Source organism: Melozone crissalis, unplaced genomic scaffold, assembly GCF_028551555.1.
Source record: "Melozone crissalis strain CALT ecotype California unplaced genomic scaffold, PUWL_Pcris_2 ptg000027l_1, whole genome shotgun sequence".
NCBI classification, from domain to species: Eukaryota; Metazoa; Chordata; class Aves; order Passeriformes; family Passerellidae; genus Melozone; species Melozone crissalis.
In genome coordinates this window covers 20,331,008-20,345,869 of record NW_026535805.1, presented here as the reverse complement: position 1 = coordinate 20,345,869, position 14,862 = coordinate 20,331,008, and the positions used below count along the sequence as shown (strand labels likewise).

At 35.4% G+C, this 14,862-nt stretch overlaps 1 protein-coding gene across 4 annotated transcripts in view; it reads right to left on the bottom strand.

The window, feature by feature from the left end:
- Positions 1 to 14,862, bottom strand: part of PACRG (parkin coregulated) — a 211,416-nt gene that overhangs the window by 50,519 nt on the left and 146,035 nt on the right. Inside the window, exon 6 of one of the 4 annotated variants that reach the window (XM_054279632.1) lies at positions 6,676 to 6,744. The exons of the other annotated variants lie outside the window; for them this stretch is intronic. Within the exon in view, the coding sequence (XP_054135607.1) occupies positions 6,734 to 6,744 (11 nt within the window). The 3' untranslated portion in view covers positions 6,676 to 6,733. Of the gene's footprint in view, positions 1 to 6,675; positions 6,745 to 14,862 lie in introns of those variants that run through there. 4 annotated transcript variants of the gene reach the window in all.

Below are 14,862 nucleotides of genomic sequence, written 5' to 3'. Positions count from 1 at the left end.
AAGGTTACCTCTGAGGAGTCTCGGTGCTGGCAGGGACTGCACAGACCTCAAGACACTGCTGGCTGTGTTTGCTGGAAGTCCTGTAGGGGACTGTGATAACTGGGAAGGATCACCAGCCTGTGCTGGGGGCACCTTTGGCTCCTCTCTTGTCTCAGTCCATGGAATTGTGCTGCTCTCACTTCTCCCTGCCAAAAGTGCAGGTCCAAAATGAGCACATACTACCGGGGGGCTGGCGTCTTCCAGGTCACAGGAGGGCAGGGTGGAGAAGACCCCTGCTAGCTGAATACCCAGAATGAGGTTTTTATCTTCCATCCTAAGCAACTCTAACAATATTATTATCAAAAACAAATAATTCGATTTCACAGACTGCTCAAATAAAAGGTTCTTCTGAGTATCTTCTAAGAACTCATGTTTTTGTTAAATGGAACTTGTAATGCTGAAGCTTTTGGTCAGTAAAAGCAGTATTTAGTGGTACCAAAACCTAAAAGAGCCCACTGCAAAAAGTTAGAAGATGTCCATTAACAAAACACCTGGATGTTTGTCATTCCTCAGCTCCACCCAGCTTGACTTAAACACCTACAAGGTTTGAATTCCCTGATAACAGAACAGTCAAACCTTGACTACATAGCTCTTTCATAAGATCTGCCACTGTTGCTCTTTCAGTGTCACATAGCAGTGGGAAGTTCAGCGCAGAGAGGTCACAAGATGTTTTGTCACACATCTCGGCCGGCTTTGGGGAGACGCCGTGGAGAGCCAGCCTATGCAACATTCCCTTCATCGCTGGCATTGCTGGAGCAGCACCCTGCGAGATCAGAGAATGCTTAAAGGACTATAAAAATGGCAAGAATTCAGAGAGTAGGCAGGCTTTTGAGGCTTTTTCAGGATACAGATGATCATTTAAATGTTACTGAAAAGGCTTGCAAATTAAAGCAAAAGTTGCTTTTTAATTGGAGAATCGAGGAATAGCAGATAAAATTAATTTTGTCTTTAATTTCAGAGTATCTACTGATAAAATGGCAAAACTGCTATTGCTAAAGCATAGGCATGTAAATAGAAATTTTCTGCATTGATGCTCCATCTCTCTGCTTTGTCGGTAACACCTTCCTCTTTTTAGTCCTCAGCATATCTGTCAGTAACTACACGGCACACAAATGCCATGAAGGCATCTGAACTCTGCAAGCTCTCATGGCATTTTGCCTAAGGCTTTGTCTCCCTTTCCTGCAGGGTTAGCTTCCTGGAGCCAGTTTTCTTGGCTTTAGTGGTCCCAGTACCTGAACCAGGTTGCTCAGAGAGAGCTCTCAGCTGCTTTGTGTAGCAAATATTCCTAACTGTCTGTCAGCTGCTGGAAAGCAAGGTGCTTGCCAAGTGTTTCAATGTACACTTAAAAATCAAATTCTTTCTAAATAAAAATATAATTTACTATTAATTTATTTTTACACATGATAAAGACAAATTGAGGTTTTTAATTTTATACCGGTTTATTTCCTCCTTTTCAGTGTGGTGTGAATTATACCACTGAATAGATTAAATTCAGGGCACTGAATGGGTTCCCAGATGACTGCATTTTAGAAGCCATTCAACTGTGTTTCATACAGTAAAGAAAACAATACACATTGAGTGTTAAATCATGATATAAAAGCACCTATAAAACTGACTGCTGAGTTTTTTAAATGGCACTTAAATCCTGATTTATTTCCCTGAATGCATCACTTCTGAGAATCAGACTGAGATAGGTGTCTGGCTACAACTGTAGTTCTTTCACTATACACATTTGCATCTTCACTTGCTCAATGAAGTCCCAGTTTCAATGTTGAAAAATCACTCAGCAATCACAAAAAGTTTGGAAAAGATTGTTGCTCCTGTTGGATAACAGGAACTAGCCTAAGGAGAGCTCTATGGCAATATTACAGTAAATAAATATTGTCTCATAACTGCTGAAAATAACCCTTCATTCAAGCTGAGATAAAGCTGAGAGTATATTTCTCAAATGTAAGCTTAAAGAAGGTGCAATAATTGTCCCAAACTAGATGCCTGGAAATTCAAAGATTACTTACTCAGAGAAACCCCAAATTTTTAGCTAGCCATGGTCTATTTCTTTTCTCTAAACCCTCTTGGCCATTTCTGTATTTGGATGTGTATGTTTTGTAAACCAGTTAGTTTCATGTGGTCAAAGCTTGCTTTAGTGTAATAAGGTACTCACATCTTTAAAAGCTCTGCCCATGCCTGCATGCTTAACACTACTTAATTTTTCAAGACTTTTTTTCATCTGTTTATTCTGTGTATTGTAAAATGATTTGGCTTACAGTGAAGACTTCCTGCTCAGTATGAGCTATGGAGTTCCAGTAAGTTATTATTTAAGATGTGGAGATAATTACTGAGGGCACAAAAAACCGCAAGGCCAAGACAAATTAAAAAAAAAAAAGAAAAGGGAAAAAAAATTAAAGGATGAGTTTTAAAGAAAAATATGGGCATAAGTTTATATTTATTCATTCATATTGGAAAGACATAGTCTGTTGCGCTTAAAAATTCATACCAAAATTAGATCTTGATTCCTTTTTTTTTTTTTTTTTTGGGAAATCTACCCTGGTGATTGGAACTTTCTGCTGAGCCCTGCTCTTATCAGGGGATCTTGAACTGCATACATGGACTGCATTTCTTGGTACCAGTCATGGAGTCCTGCTGCTGCACAAGCACACAAGTGTTTGACATATGAACACAGCTTAGCTGGTGATCTTGCCATCTGTAGTTCAAAGTTAGTACCTTTTTATTTTGAAGTTCATAATGTATGATGGAACTGAGCATCATTTTTTCTCTCTGTGATATCACATGTATGAGCTTCATACTAGAAATGATTGAAAGCTGTGCTGCTTTCCTCAGGTACAGACTGTCTTCAAATCTCTCCAGTCTGAAGCTCAGAAACCAGACCTCACAGAAAGTTATAACAAGCCTTCTTTCATTCTCTTCCTGTCTCCTTTTGAGCTCTGCTCTTTTTTTTTTCCCTTCATCCATGGTACTCTCCTGTATCCATGCATCTTTGTCTGCTACACAGCTGATTTGAACTTGCTTTTGCTCCCTTGTAAATGAATATTAATACTGCACTTGAGCTCAGGACATTTTCTGGGTGACAATGTTTTTAGCCTTTCTAGTTATAAAAGAGTTAACAGGTCTATTAAAATAACAAAACAAGTTTTAGTGAGCTGAAAATCTATAGTTCCTAAATATGAGAAATTCCTGAAAAGAGACCATTTTAACCACACAATACCCTTTCTTAACAGAGAGTAGGCTACAAAACTCTGTCTGTGGGCTGGGCCAATTGATTGAAGCTGAGAGATCAGACATATTCTTTAAAGATTTCCTTCTCCAGTGTATCTAAAAGGAGCTACTTGAAAGGATGAACTGAACTCTCACCTGTTTTGAACTATTTTGACTGAAATATCTCTCTTGGTTTACATAAAGCAAGTATAACACTTTATTCCTAGCTGCAGTGGCACAGCATTAGTTACTTGCTATTTGATGTAATTTTGTCAAAATTCTTAAATTGCAAAAGTCATCTGATCTTCTAAAAGGCAATGTTGAAAGATAGGTGAATTTAAAAAAAACCAAAAGGTCCCAAAATAAACTAAAAACAACCACATCTATGGTTCTTTCCTCCTTCATTCAAATGAACACAAAACCATAAAGACCTACTGTGGTGGCTACTGGCAAATATCTGGATAATCAGTTGTCAAGAAGAGCTCTGCCACACATTCACTTTTCTGACAACTGCAAAGCAAAATTGCTTAGCCCACAATTTAAAAAAAAAATCGACAAGAGCTTTTGTACTTCAGTACAAAAGAAAGCAACACATTCCAGTGCTGTACTGAATAGTAACCTGACCATAATCCTACTAATGGAGTCAGCAAACATGAGGATTGCTGACAGAGAACAATAGAAAGAATTTTTTTTCCAAGGCATTAATAAAGTCAGAATGTAGTCTTCAACCCTACAATAAAATGCTTTCAGGATCATGTGTATTCTTAAACCTAAGCAGAGTTTTCACTGATAATCATTGTGTGTATTATTTCAATGTGCTATTGCATTAAAACACTGATATACATTGATGCACAGGGCCACAGATGTATACTGGCTGTTAAGCAAAATACCAAAAAAGGAAGACCTGAACACTGCACTATGTGTCACCTATCTGAATCTTTGCCAAAGGAGTCATAATGATTCCTTCTTAGATAAGCCTTCAACTGCCTTCGATTCCTAATGATGCATTCGTGTCTTGGATTTCTGTACACAGGCTTGAGCTAGAGGGTAGTGGGTAGTCTGGCAGAATCAGTAAATTGAGACTCCAGGAGCTAAGAGAGTTTGAGATGCTCTCTACAACAGCTAATCCTGACAACCATGAGCTTTATAAAGCCACAGATGTTTGCACCTGTCCAAAGCTTGACAAATTGTTTCAAAAAAGTAGATATCGAGAACTTAGAGAAAAATTCTGCTTCCATGAATTTTGGGAGAACATTTTCATCTGTAAAAAAATGGTGAACAAAAAACATACGGCCTAAATACAAGGCATAAAAAGATATAGTCCAATGTTTATGAGACAGATCAGGCTAGTAGAAGCAGCAATGTATAAGAAATCAGTTTAAATTTTGTTAATAGATCACAAACAAGCTGTAATAAATAACAGTGCTTTTTAGTGTCTGGTAAACCAGAAGGAGAAACACAGCCTATCCTGATAGTCCCACATTTTAAACTATGCATGCTATGATTATAGTAATAAACAACAGATACTATGTCTGTACATAGGAAAACAAAGAATGGTTCTTTTTTAGGAACTATCTGTAGGAAGAACATACAATTTAGTCAACAAGCGAGCTGGAATAACCTCTTGTATTCTTTTCAATGACTATAGTTTAGTATTGAGCAGAAGGAATGTTTTTGTTCTTTCCTTGTGCTTTTTCTCTTCTCCTATCCTCCTCTTCTTTCTGGCATAGCACGGATTTTTTTTCTGTTCTTGCACCTGGTCTGACAAACAGTACCCCCACTATTTGAACATGTTCTAATGCACAGCACTTTTCTTCAGACAGCTGCAAGTGCTGTGCTCTCTGACCAAGAAGGCAAGTCTCTGACCTCCCACTAATGAACACAGGCAATCAGACAGCACATGACAATTCAAGTAACAATTTCTTCTAATGTCCATGATGAAAAACTGTACAGCAATCCTAGTCCAGCAATCTAGTCCTGAAATTCCCCTATCAACTTATGACTTCTTAATAAGTATGAGGTAGCTACTGAATTAATTTGCCAAAATGTATTATGTTTCCTTTCTTTCTTTCAGAAAACCTGAAACTGTTAGTGGAAGAAATAAATGAAGTTCAGCCAAAGTGTGTTAAATGCTAGATGGCTTCTAAAGATGAACAAATGTTAGTTTGGCAACTAGGAAGATATCCTTAGAATAAATTTCATTGTAACAAATACTTTTCATGTTCTACAGAGAATGTACACTGTCAAAGAAGAAAAACATGGGATAAACATTTTTGCATTTTGGGCCTGAATGTCTCTGTGTACTGTGACAATTTCTATTCATCTTACAGATAGGTTCAGAGAGGAAAATAATTGCTCAGAATAGAAAAGGTAGAAAAAAGTAAAATTTCCAAACTAATACATGATCCAAAGCGCATGTTGATCAAAGATTGGTTTTAACTGAATACACCTGTTTTTTGCATTTAACATTTCCTACCACACAAAAATTCTCATTTTAGTGATTTTATTTCTTTGTGGAATTCTTTTCAAAGCTGTTTTTTCACAGCTACTCTGTTAGTTTTGATGATTCAGATTTACAAAGTATTGAAAGGCAATGTAAACTTTTAATAAGCAATCTGCAATGGAACTATGAAACTTCAGAAACTCATATCAAAATATAGGAGGTTTTGTTGAAAGTGAACATATCACAAGGTAAAGAAATGTTTCTTTGATAGTGTGTTTTACACTTCAATTGCTATGATGTAAATGCAAGTTTAAGACAATTTAAATCCAGTGTGAGGGAAATGAAACCTTGTAAATAAATTAAATGTAAATTATTTTGAAATGTATTTTCATAGGAAATGAATAGAATCTGAAGAGCAGTAAGTCACAAAACATACATTACACTCTTTCCTTCTTTTCAGTTAATACAGGAAAGGTGATCATCTGCTGACAGAAAGTGAGAGCAACATTTCTTGCATTTTCAGATAGGAATTACAGCCCTTAAATGCCAAAGATCTTAAGAAGGTTGCAAATGATTTATGGGTTTTCTTGGATGCATTTTTAAAAAGAATATACTTTTATTAGTGTTCTTTTATTTTTAAAGTATATTTGTTGCAGATGATAAAACTTCTAAACAAAGGGCACATCTACTCAAAATACCAAGTTGGATCTGATATATTTTTAAATTGTCAGTTCCTCAGTATCCTTCAGAAATTAAACTATATAAGGAAACCAGAGGGATTTTTGGACCTCAAACTCCCAAAAATTACTCTAGTTACTTTTGAAAGTAAAATGTTTTTAAGACTTTACTGTCACCCCATATTTGCACTATAAATTAATCCCAGATCTATCCCAAAAGGTATCTTTGTAGTATTTTTTAACATGTTGAGAATAAAGCTACTTTGGATTAGCATAAAGGGAATATTCCACAGATAAGGTGACTTACTGGAAGTAGCAATCAACGAATGGAGAAGGAGAGGTGCTTCATCAAACATCCAGGTTAACCCACATCTGATTGATTAAGTAAAGAGAGGAAATCTTTAATCTGAGAAGAGTGATGTAGGGTTTTAAATTTTGGAGTAATTTTTTTCAGGGCTTGAATTTCAGAAATTATAATGCAAAAAAAAAAAAGTTAAAAGTTGCTGCTTCTTTCTGGAACTAAATATTGTGCTTGATCCATTAGTCAAATACACTTTTGCACAAAAGGATGATTCTAATAATTAACGAAAACAGCTCATGGTGCCTAAGATTTTAGCTGTGATTTAGATAATCTTACAAATTACCTTTTTTTTTTTTTTTTTCTGAGAGAAGTTCAAATTTTGAATCAAATTATCCTTTAAAGAAATATGGGAGGATTAGAGCCCCTGTTTCAAAAGCAAAGCTTCAGGAATTCAGGTCTTGAGAACACACTGGCATTCTGATAGGATCAAGTCCTTAGAGCCTACATTTGTCCCTTCTCTGCCTGAATAGACTGTTTTTATATTTAATTAAACTGTTTATTCATTATGAAATATATAGTTTAAGCAATGTATCAAGTTATGGTTTCTATATCATATGCTTTCCAGCTGTAAAAGTGGACTGATGCACTGAGGGAAAGCAATGGAGAGACAGAAGCTGGGAAGAATGTTTGATGGCAAATGGGCTTGGTTGGTAAAGGCCTATGAATGCTCTTCTATTATTGAAGCATCATGTAGCACTTAAAGTATGTTGATTTAATACACAAAAATTGGAAAGAACAGAGGAAGCACTCTTCTAGATGGTTCCCTCAGTCTGATAGCACTGGAAGGCTTCAGAGTGGCACTGCCAAGTATCTTGATCAAGATTTTTAGGTGGCTCTCCAACTTATATTAACACTGCACATCTACCTGATAATTCTGCAGAGAGGAGCATTTTTTGCAAGATTAACTACTATATTCTTCTGTCACCAAGCCACTTGGGATATTGATTTCTCAGAAAAAAATACAGTGGTCATTTTTTCAGATATGTAGTGTGTTGAACCACTGGCTCTGCTATGCTTCTTCCTTCTTTTGCCTTACCCCAGCAATTTTAAGAAGTCAGATACACACTGGTGTCACTGGGGTCTCTGGGAGTTGGACAGCCCCAGAAAACCAGATTTCATGCTATCTGTCTTTAGGAGATTAAGGGAATTTCCTGATGTGCAGGTAACAACTTAGCAGCACAAAAATAGTATTGCTTCAGATTTTCAGATGTTCTACTGCTGGCAAATTTTGGTTCTAGAAATAAGTACTTGACATTGCAAGATACAATCACTGACCTGCCAACCTAGCTGTGCTTGACATCTTAGAATGACAATCTGTGCTACTTTTTGTAAACTTACTACTTGCATGTAGCACTGGAAGGAATGTGTATTTTGGGTGGTTTCTACAGTTTAGCCCTGAAAAATCTTTTTTATAGCGCCAGATGCTGATGACATACACACTAAAATGTGAATTAGACTCAAACTCAGTTTTGTTGGTGGTTTTATGCTACAGAAATAATACACAGGACAAATAACATTTTCTTGTAAAAAAATATTAACATACAAAGAGTGTGAAAAATGAAAGCAGAAGAAAGCAATATTAGGAAACTCTGATTTACAACCAAACAGAGCTGAAAAGAAATTCTGGTACAATACATGTAACTACAGTGTAATGAATAATCAGCTCATAAAATTTCTAAATTAATTAGCTTTTGTTCTTTAGTCTGTATTTGTCACTGAGTATTCCTCTTTTTTATTTGTTCCTGACCTCTAATAGGCTGCCCGCTTTTCACATAAAACAAATGTCTACTTATGGATTTCTAATACATTAAGCAAAGTGAGGTAATTATCTACTGTGGTACATGCCCATCAAAATTAGTCTGACAGTACATTTGGTTTGGGCTAGATACACATCATAGCAGAAAAATAGGAAATCGATAGAATTGCTAATATGCATTTTGACTAAACTGAAGTAAACATGTAATTAAATCTATAGCTTTTCATTTTTAAAAACCAAAAAAAATTCCACTATTATAAACTATGTGGCTTCCATTTATCAGATACTGAAATATAGATCCTGGGAATAAGAAAAACCAAAATCAAGTGTAATTCAGCTTTTACAAAAAAACTTTTAGCTAAACTCAGTTTTAAATGATGAATGAAAAGAGAAAAGTTGCTGATCTATCATAAATACAATCATACTATTTAACTTACTAAACAATGTCATTCTAAATAACTAAAGGATTTTCAAACTATTGGCATCATAGAATAGATATTTCTGCAGTAAACTGTAGAAACCACCCACAAGCAAAGGATGTACTATTTTAGAGTATTATGAAACAAAATGACTCTATATTGTACCTGTTGTACTTTAGAAGAAATTAAGGGTGGCAGGTATAATAACAACAAACTACTTTAGTGGTTGGAGTACACAACAAGAGATGGATTTTTGGCACAGTCAATAGGCAGGTATATTTATATCAGAGACTCAATTTCTCATATTTAAGTAGGTCAATACTATCTTTTTCAAAACAGTTACAGATTACACAGTGAAATACCACAATATTGTCAGAGGATTATACTACAATCACCACAGCATCACAGTAAAGTGTGATAAAACAGCTCTGATATCTATTACTGAAAAATACAATAAAGGCCGTGAATAGCAATTATTATCATTAGCATCTCCAGAATGAAAATTTGGCTAAGCTTTTAAGCTGGAAAATTTCTGCTATGAACTCCTAGAGGTGAGCACAGCTGCTCTTCAGGTTCATAGGAAAATAAACATAGTTGAAAGCACAGGGTGCCCGCAATACCATAGGGGATATTGCTTGCTTCTGATTCAGCAAAGGAATTTTATCCCTTAGCCAATGAAATTCTTCAGTTTCATTGCCTTCTTGTTGGTCATTCAGACTGTGGTTTGTAGCTCATGACAGAGACTTTGACATTTTAATTATGTCTCTTGACATCTTGGTATCTCTGGCTTTATCTGTTCTTCCCAACTCACTCTTTATTCCCATCATCTTCATTCTATCTACTCTGATTTGATCATCTCATACTGTATCAGGCCATTTCACCACACTAGCTTCATAGCAAATCATATTCAGATTCATATTCACTAGTCAGATCATATTCATTAGTAGGAAAACAGCAGGATGAAGCAAGTACTGGACCTGGCCCAAGAGAATGGGAAGGAACATACAACTGCTGGTGGGAGAGAAAGAGGAAACAGAACATAGATTAGCTTGGGCTACTGTGGAACGCCAACCACATACAAAGAAGCTAATCTTTCCAATGCTGATCTTCTAAGATTTCATATATTCTGCTGAATATAAAATTGAAAGTATTTCCAAGAACCATACAGTATTTAAAATTAATTCCCTAATAAACAGTAGATTTTTATACAAATATTCAAATGCAAAACCAAAATTCATGTCCTGTTTTAATGATGCCAGTGAACTTAAGAAAAATTACATAGGTACAGACTTAAAGTAATAATTTTTGTCTCCAAAAATAAATTGTCAGAACATGTACAAATATGTGCTACACTTTACCTTTACCCAAACTAGGAGCACGCTAAATATCCACAGAACCACATTCACTGTTCACCTTCAAATCACTATTTAAAGTCCTTTACCATTATGATAAAAACACATGAAAACCTCATATACACAACTGCTAGGGGGCTTTTTTCCTAACTGCTGTTTTCATACCAATGAAAACATATTGGTTTCATACTGGTTTGATGATCTCTTCTGATTCCCCTGACAAGGTGTTTTCTTCCCCTGTGAATGGCAGAGTTGCCCTCTAGATTGTGAGGTGTTTGCAGTAAGGACAGTCCCTCTGTAGCATGATTGTACTGTGGGGATCAAGGAGTCCAAGGATCTACAAAACTCTACAGAGGAGACCACTTGATTTCATGGGACCTAAGGCCTGAATATGGCACTTTTTTCTTTATCTATGCTTGAAACATTCTGCAGGAAGGAGTCAATCAGCATGAAGAAGGATCTCTAGCCACTGATGACATCAGATTATTTGTTACTATTAATCAACCCTTCTTTGTTCTGATTCTGTTCATTCCAGCTTTTTTTCTGTTTTATCTCATATTATATCTCAGTTACAGACATAGCTTTTCCTATTTCCTGCTCTGTCTTCTTCTTCCACTCATTCTTCTATATGGATTTTTCATTTTTTAATGAAATATTCCCTAAAAATATTTAAGTTCTTTGTAAAGCCTTTGGCTTTATGGGCAATGTAGATCTCCACTGCAAAGAAGCAAATACTTATTTATGGGGTGCTAAAAAAGTGCAGTGACAGAAGCAGAAGGAATTTTACAGTCTTGGTGAGGCTAGCTCTTGAATATATGTATTGATCCTATGTCTTACTAAAAAGAAGGGTGAAAAACTGAAAAAGGTATAGCAAAGAATCATAAGGTCGGAGAAAGCACCACACAGTGAGTGTTCCAAAGTGCAACACTTCCAAAGTGTTTCAGCTATTTAGAAAGAAGACTGAAAAGTAACTTGTGCAAAAGTAACAGTACTAAAAATATCTTCATGGGAATAAAATACTATCTACTAAAATTTTCTTTGATTTTATGAAGAGGGATATCACTAAAAAAAATGCTGAGCACCAAAGTCAAATTCAAATGCAAATTGAAAGCTCAATTGAGATTAGACATGCAATTTCAACAACAAGAACATCCGGCTGCTGGAAGAAATGCAAACCAAACAGAGCTTCAAACAAGGTGTGGTTGCTTTTGTGGAAGTCAAATCTCAGTCAACCTTTGAGCTCTCCTTTTTTTCAATAAGAGGCACGTTCTATTCCAACACACATTATCAGCCATCAGCATCAGCATTGATGGTCTGCTTATCTCTTTGGCCTTGAAATCTATGTATCTCCTGATGTTCAGCCACTCCATGGCCTCAGTTCTACCAATCTTGCCTGTGTACTCTCTTGATTTCAAAGTTATTGTGCAATGGTTGGCTGTTTATTATAGATTCTTTTGTAGTACTGAGTAAAAATATAATTAACTCTTCTGAAGCCGCAGTACCTCCATTCAATTCTGTGGCAAAGCAGAAAGATTACTTACCTCTTACTGCTTAGTTTCTATAGAACGTACTAAGCATTGATACTTTAGGAACTTTGTTGCTTGCTAAGGTTTTGGGGACTGGATCACTAGCAAAAATAGGCTCTTTTCATCACAATGAATATAATAACTACAAATTTTGTGATGAAATTCAAAAGAACTTCGAAATACAAGCCTAGGTTATTTCAGGACATTTGGTGCATCACTCCCACAGGAAAAAAAATGCAGATTGTGACTGCATTAATGAAACAAACAGAGCTAGAGCATGGGCAAGCACTGCTCCAGTACTTCCCATAGTGTTTAATCATTAGCAGGCTTCCAAGCACAAATGCTGAGCCACTAGAGAACAGGCTCAGGACATTTTATTTGCTAATAGAGACATAGCCATAGAATCTAAAGCTATAAATACATGACAATTTCCCCTCCTAAGAACTGGGTTAAAATATCTCTTTAATAAATCTATCCAGTTCTATCTTAAAGGCCATTGTAGAATCCTGAATACGATACATAAATTGTTCCAGGGCATAATAACTACACTGGCAATTGAAACTTTAAGTTCAGTTGAAAGCTAGCAACTTTTAGTCTTTGGCAACAGTATTAACCCTCTGTTGACAAAATAAAGAGCTACCAAGAGCTTATATAATTTTTTTTATCATGACTAGCTGTCTGTGTCAAATTAATAAGTTCTTACTCAATTGCTTCTGTAGTGTATAAAGGACAAAACTGAAAACTGTAAATTTCATGTTCCAGGACATCTTTTTTCTTATTCTTTGAAATCTTTCCAATATTTCATATTCTCCTTGAAGTGTGAATATCAGCTTTAAACACAGCACTATCACAATAATTTTAATGAGATGTGCACAGACATGTTCTATTTCTACTTGATAGTCCTTCTCTTATAAACATTGTATTATCCCCTTTGACTGTACACAGCACTGAGAATTCCTGTTGAGGCAGCGATCTTCAATGACCTTTGCTTCAAAGTTCACTACACTGTACCTACCTATATCAAAACAAATCGATTTCTCTACTATATGGGGATTAAGGAAACTTTCAATTTGTTTTAATTTTTTCATACCCGACTTCACCTGCAAAGGTTTTGTAACATTATTTGTGTGATCAACCACACCATACATGAACAGAAAGCCAGAATATAATTCCCTGTGAGAGATCCTTTCTCTTGGGGCCATTGGTATTGTCCCAGAAATGAGTGCATTTTGATATCTGCTTCTGAGGCTCTCCCTAATACACCCAGTATACTGATTAATTCCAGGTATTACACTTCAGTGCCATACATTGTCAAAACAAATCAATTGAAAGATCCATGTAAACCATGTAAACACACATCATTAAATGGCCTGTTATAACAGTCTTATATTAATTGGTAGAGTTCACCTGTTCTGTTTATTCTAGTTTTCATTTGTCAAACGATCTTTTCATGGAATAATAGAATAAAATAATTTGTATTATTTTGGATATGCTACTTGTAAATCTGTAGTAACAGGTGCATTAAAAATGTTGTTAAGATTAATTCTATTGATTCTTAATAGGTTAAAAAATTATATATACATATTCTTCCCTAACTCAAATTAATTATTGAATATTTGTGAATGTTTTCTGTGATTCAATGAAAATATTTAAAGTTAGAAGGATTTTTATAAGACTGATTAAAATACCACAGAACAAAACTGTGGCATAATATGCTACCTTGGGTTTCTTTAGCTTCAAGTACTTAAAACTTCATAAATATGTTATTTACAATATATGTGAATATCGATTAAAATATTCCAGAAAAACTGTGACTAATCAGCAACATGAAGTATTTCTATACCTTTTATCCATATTTCTCCCTACTTACCTTAAAACTTGTGAGAAAACAAAAAATGTACAGAATTATGTTACATTTATGGCCAAGTACACACTCTTCCCTTACTCCCACCAGTGTCACATATTCCAGCCCCCTTTGCTACTGTCAGATGCGTCACTTGCCCTCAGTCTGGTCCCTGATGCTCTAAAGTGCTGTCTGATAGTAGATGTGTACATACAGCGAGACACATATACACACAAGCATCCTAAAACACACCCATGCACCTATATACTTGCCACCACAAGAAAGACTTTTCTATAAATTTGGATTGTTTACTTGAACTTATGCGTGCAAATTTGTTACAGGTTAATGATTTCTAAACCGGTGAATGAATCATAGTCATGATGCTCTGGGTTTTTAATGTTTGCATTTAGAACTTGGTATCAGCAACCTTAACACATATTAGCACGTCTTATGTAGTTGTAGCAATCACAGGAAAACTAGAATGCAAATTTGGTCGTTGGTTCTGTCTTTTGCTTAATATTTGTGGTTAAATTCAAAGGATGGAGATAAGGCTTTATTTTACAGAGGCCAAAGTTCAATTAGAATATAATAAAACTCTGCCAAAGAAAAATTTTCATGATGAAATTTCTAGTAAAATCTCGTTTCTTTAATTAATGTTCTAACATAGCACAGCAATGTCAGAGAGCTAAGCTCCCATAATATTGAAGAATTATCAAAATACATTGGATTAGGTATATTTTAATTTCAATCAAGATAATATCATCTATTTGATGCTGATTTAAGAGTGCACACTCAAAATATTTGATACCTAAATCAATAATGAAGAACATGTGATTCTCTGCACTTCTATTTTTAGTGATTCATTTGTAAACCATGTAGAAAGAAAATTAAGAGAATGTGCTGTCACATACCATGTTCTTTGAAGGGAATGAAGTTTTCATTTGATATTACAGCATTCTTTTCAGTGCAAGGTTTTGGTGAAATTTCTTGAGTGGTCAGAAAGCCCTGAAAGTATATCAGCTAAAACTAAGCTTCTAAACCTGTAATTCCACACGTAGAACTGGTTTATCAGCTCTCAGAACTGAATCAAAACAACACAGTTTCTCCACTATGTTTTTTTCTTAGTAATAGTATTTTTTGGCCTAGTTCTTGTGTTTGTAACTTTTGCCATTGAAAAAACTCTGCAGAAAGCAAGCTACTTAAAGAAGCGTCAAAATATATTTCCCAGCCTCT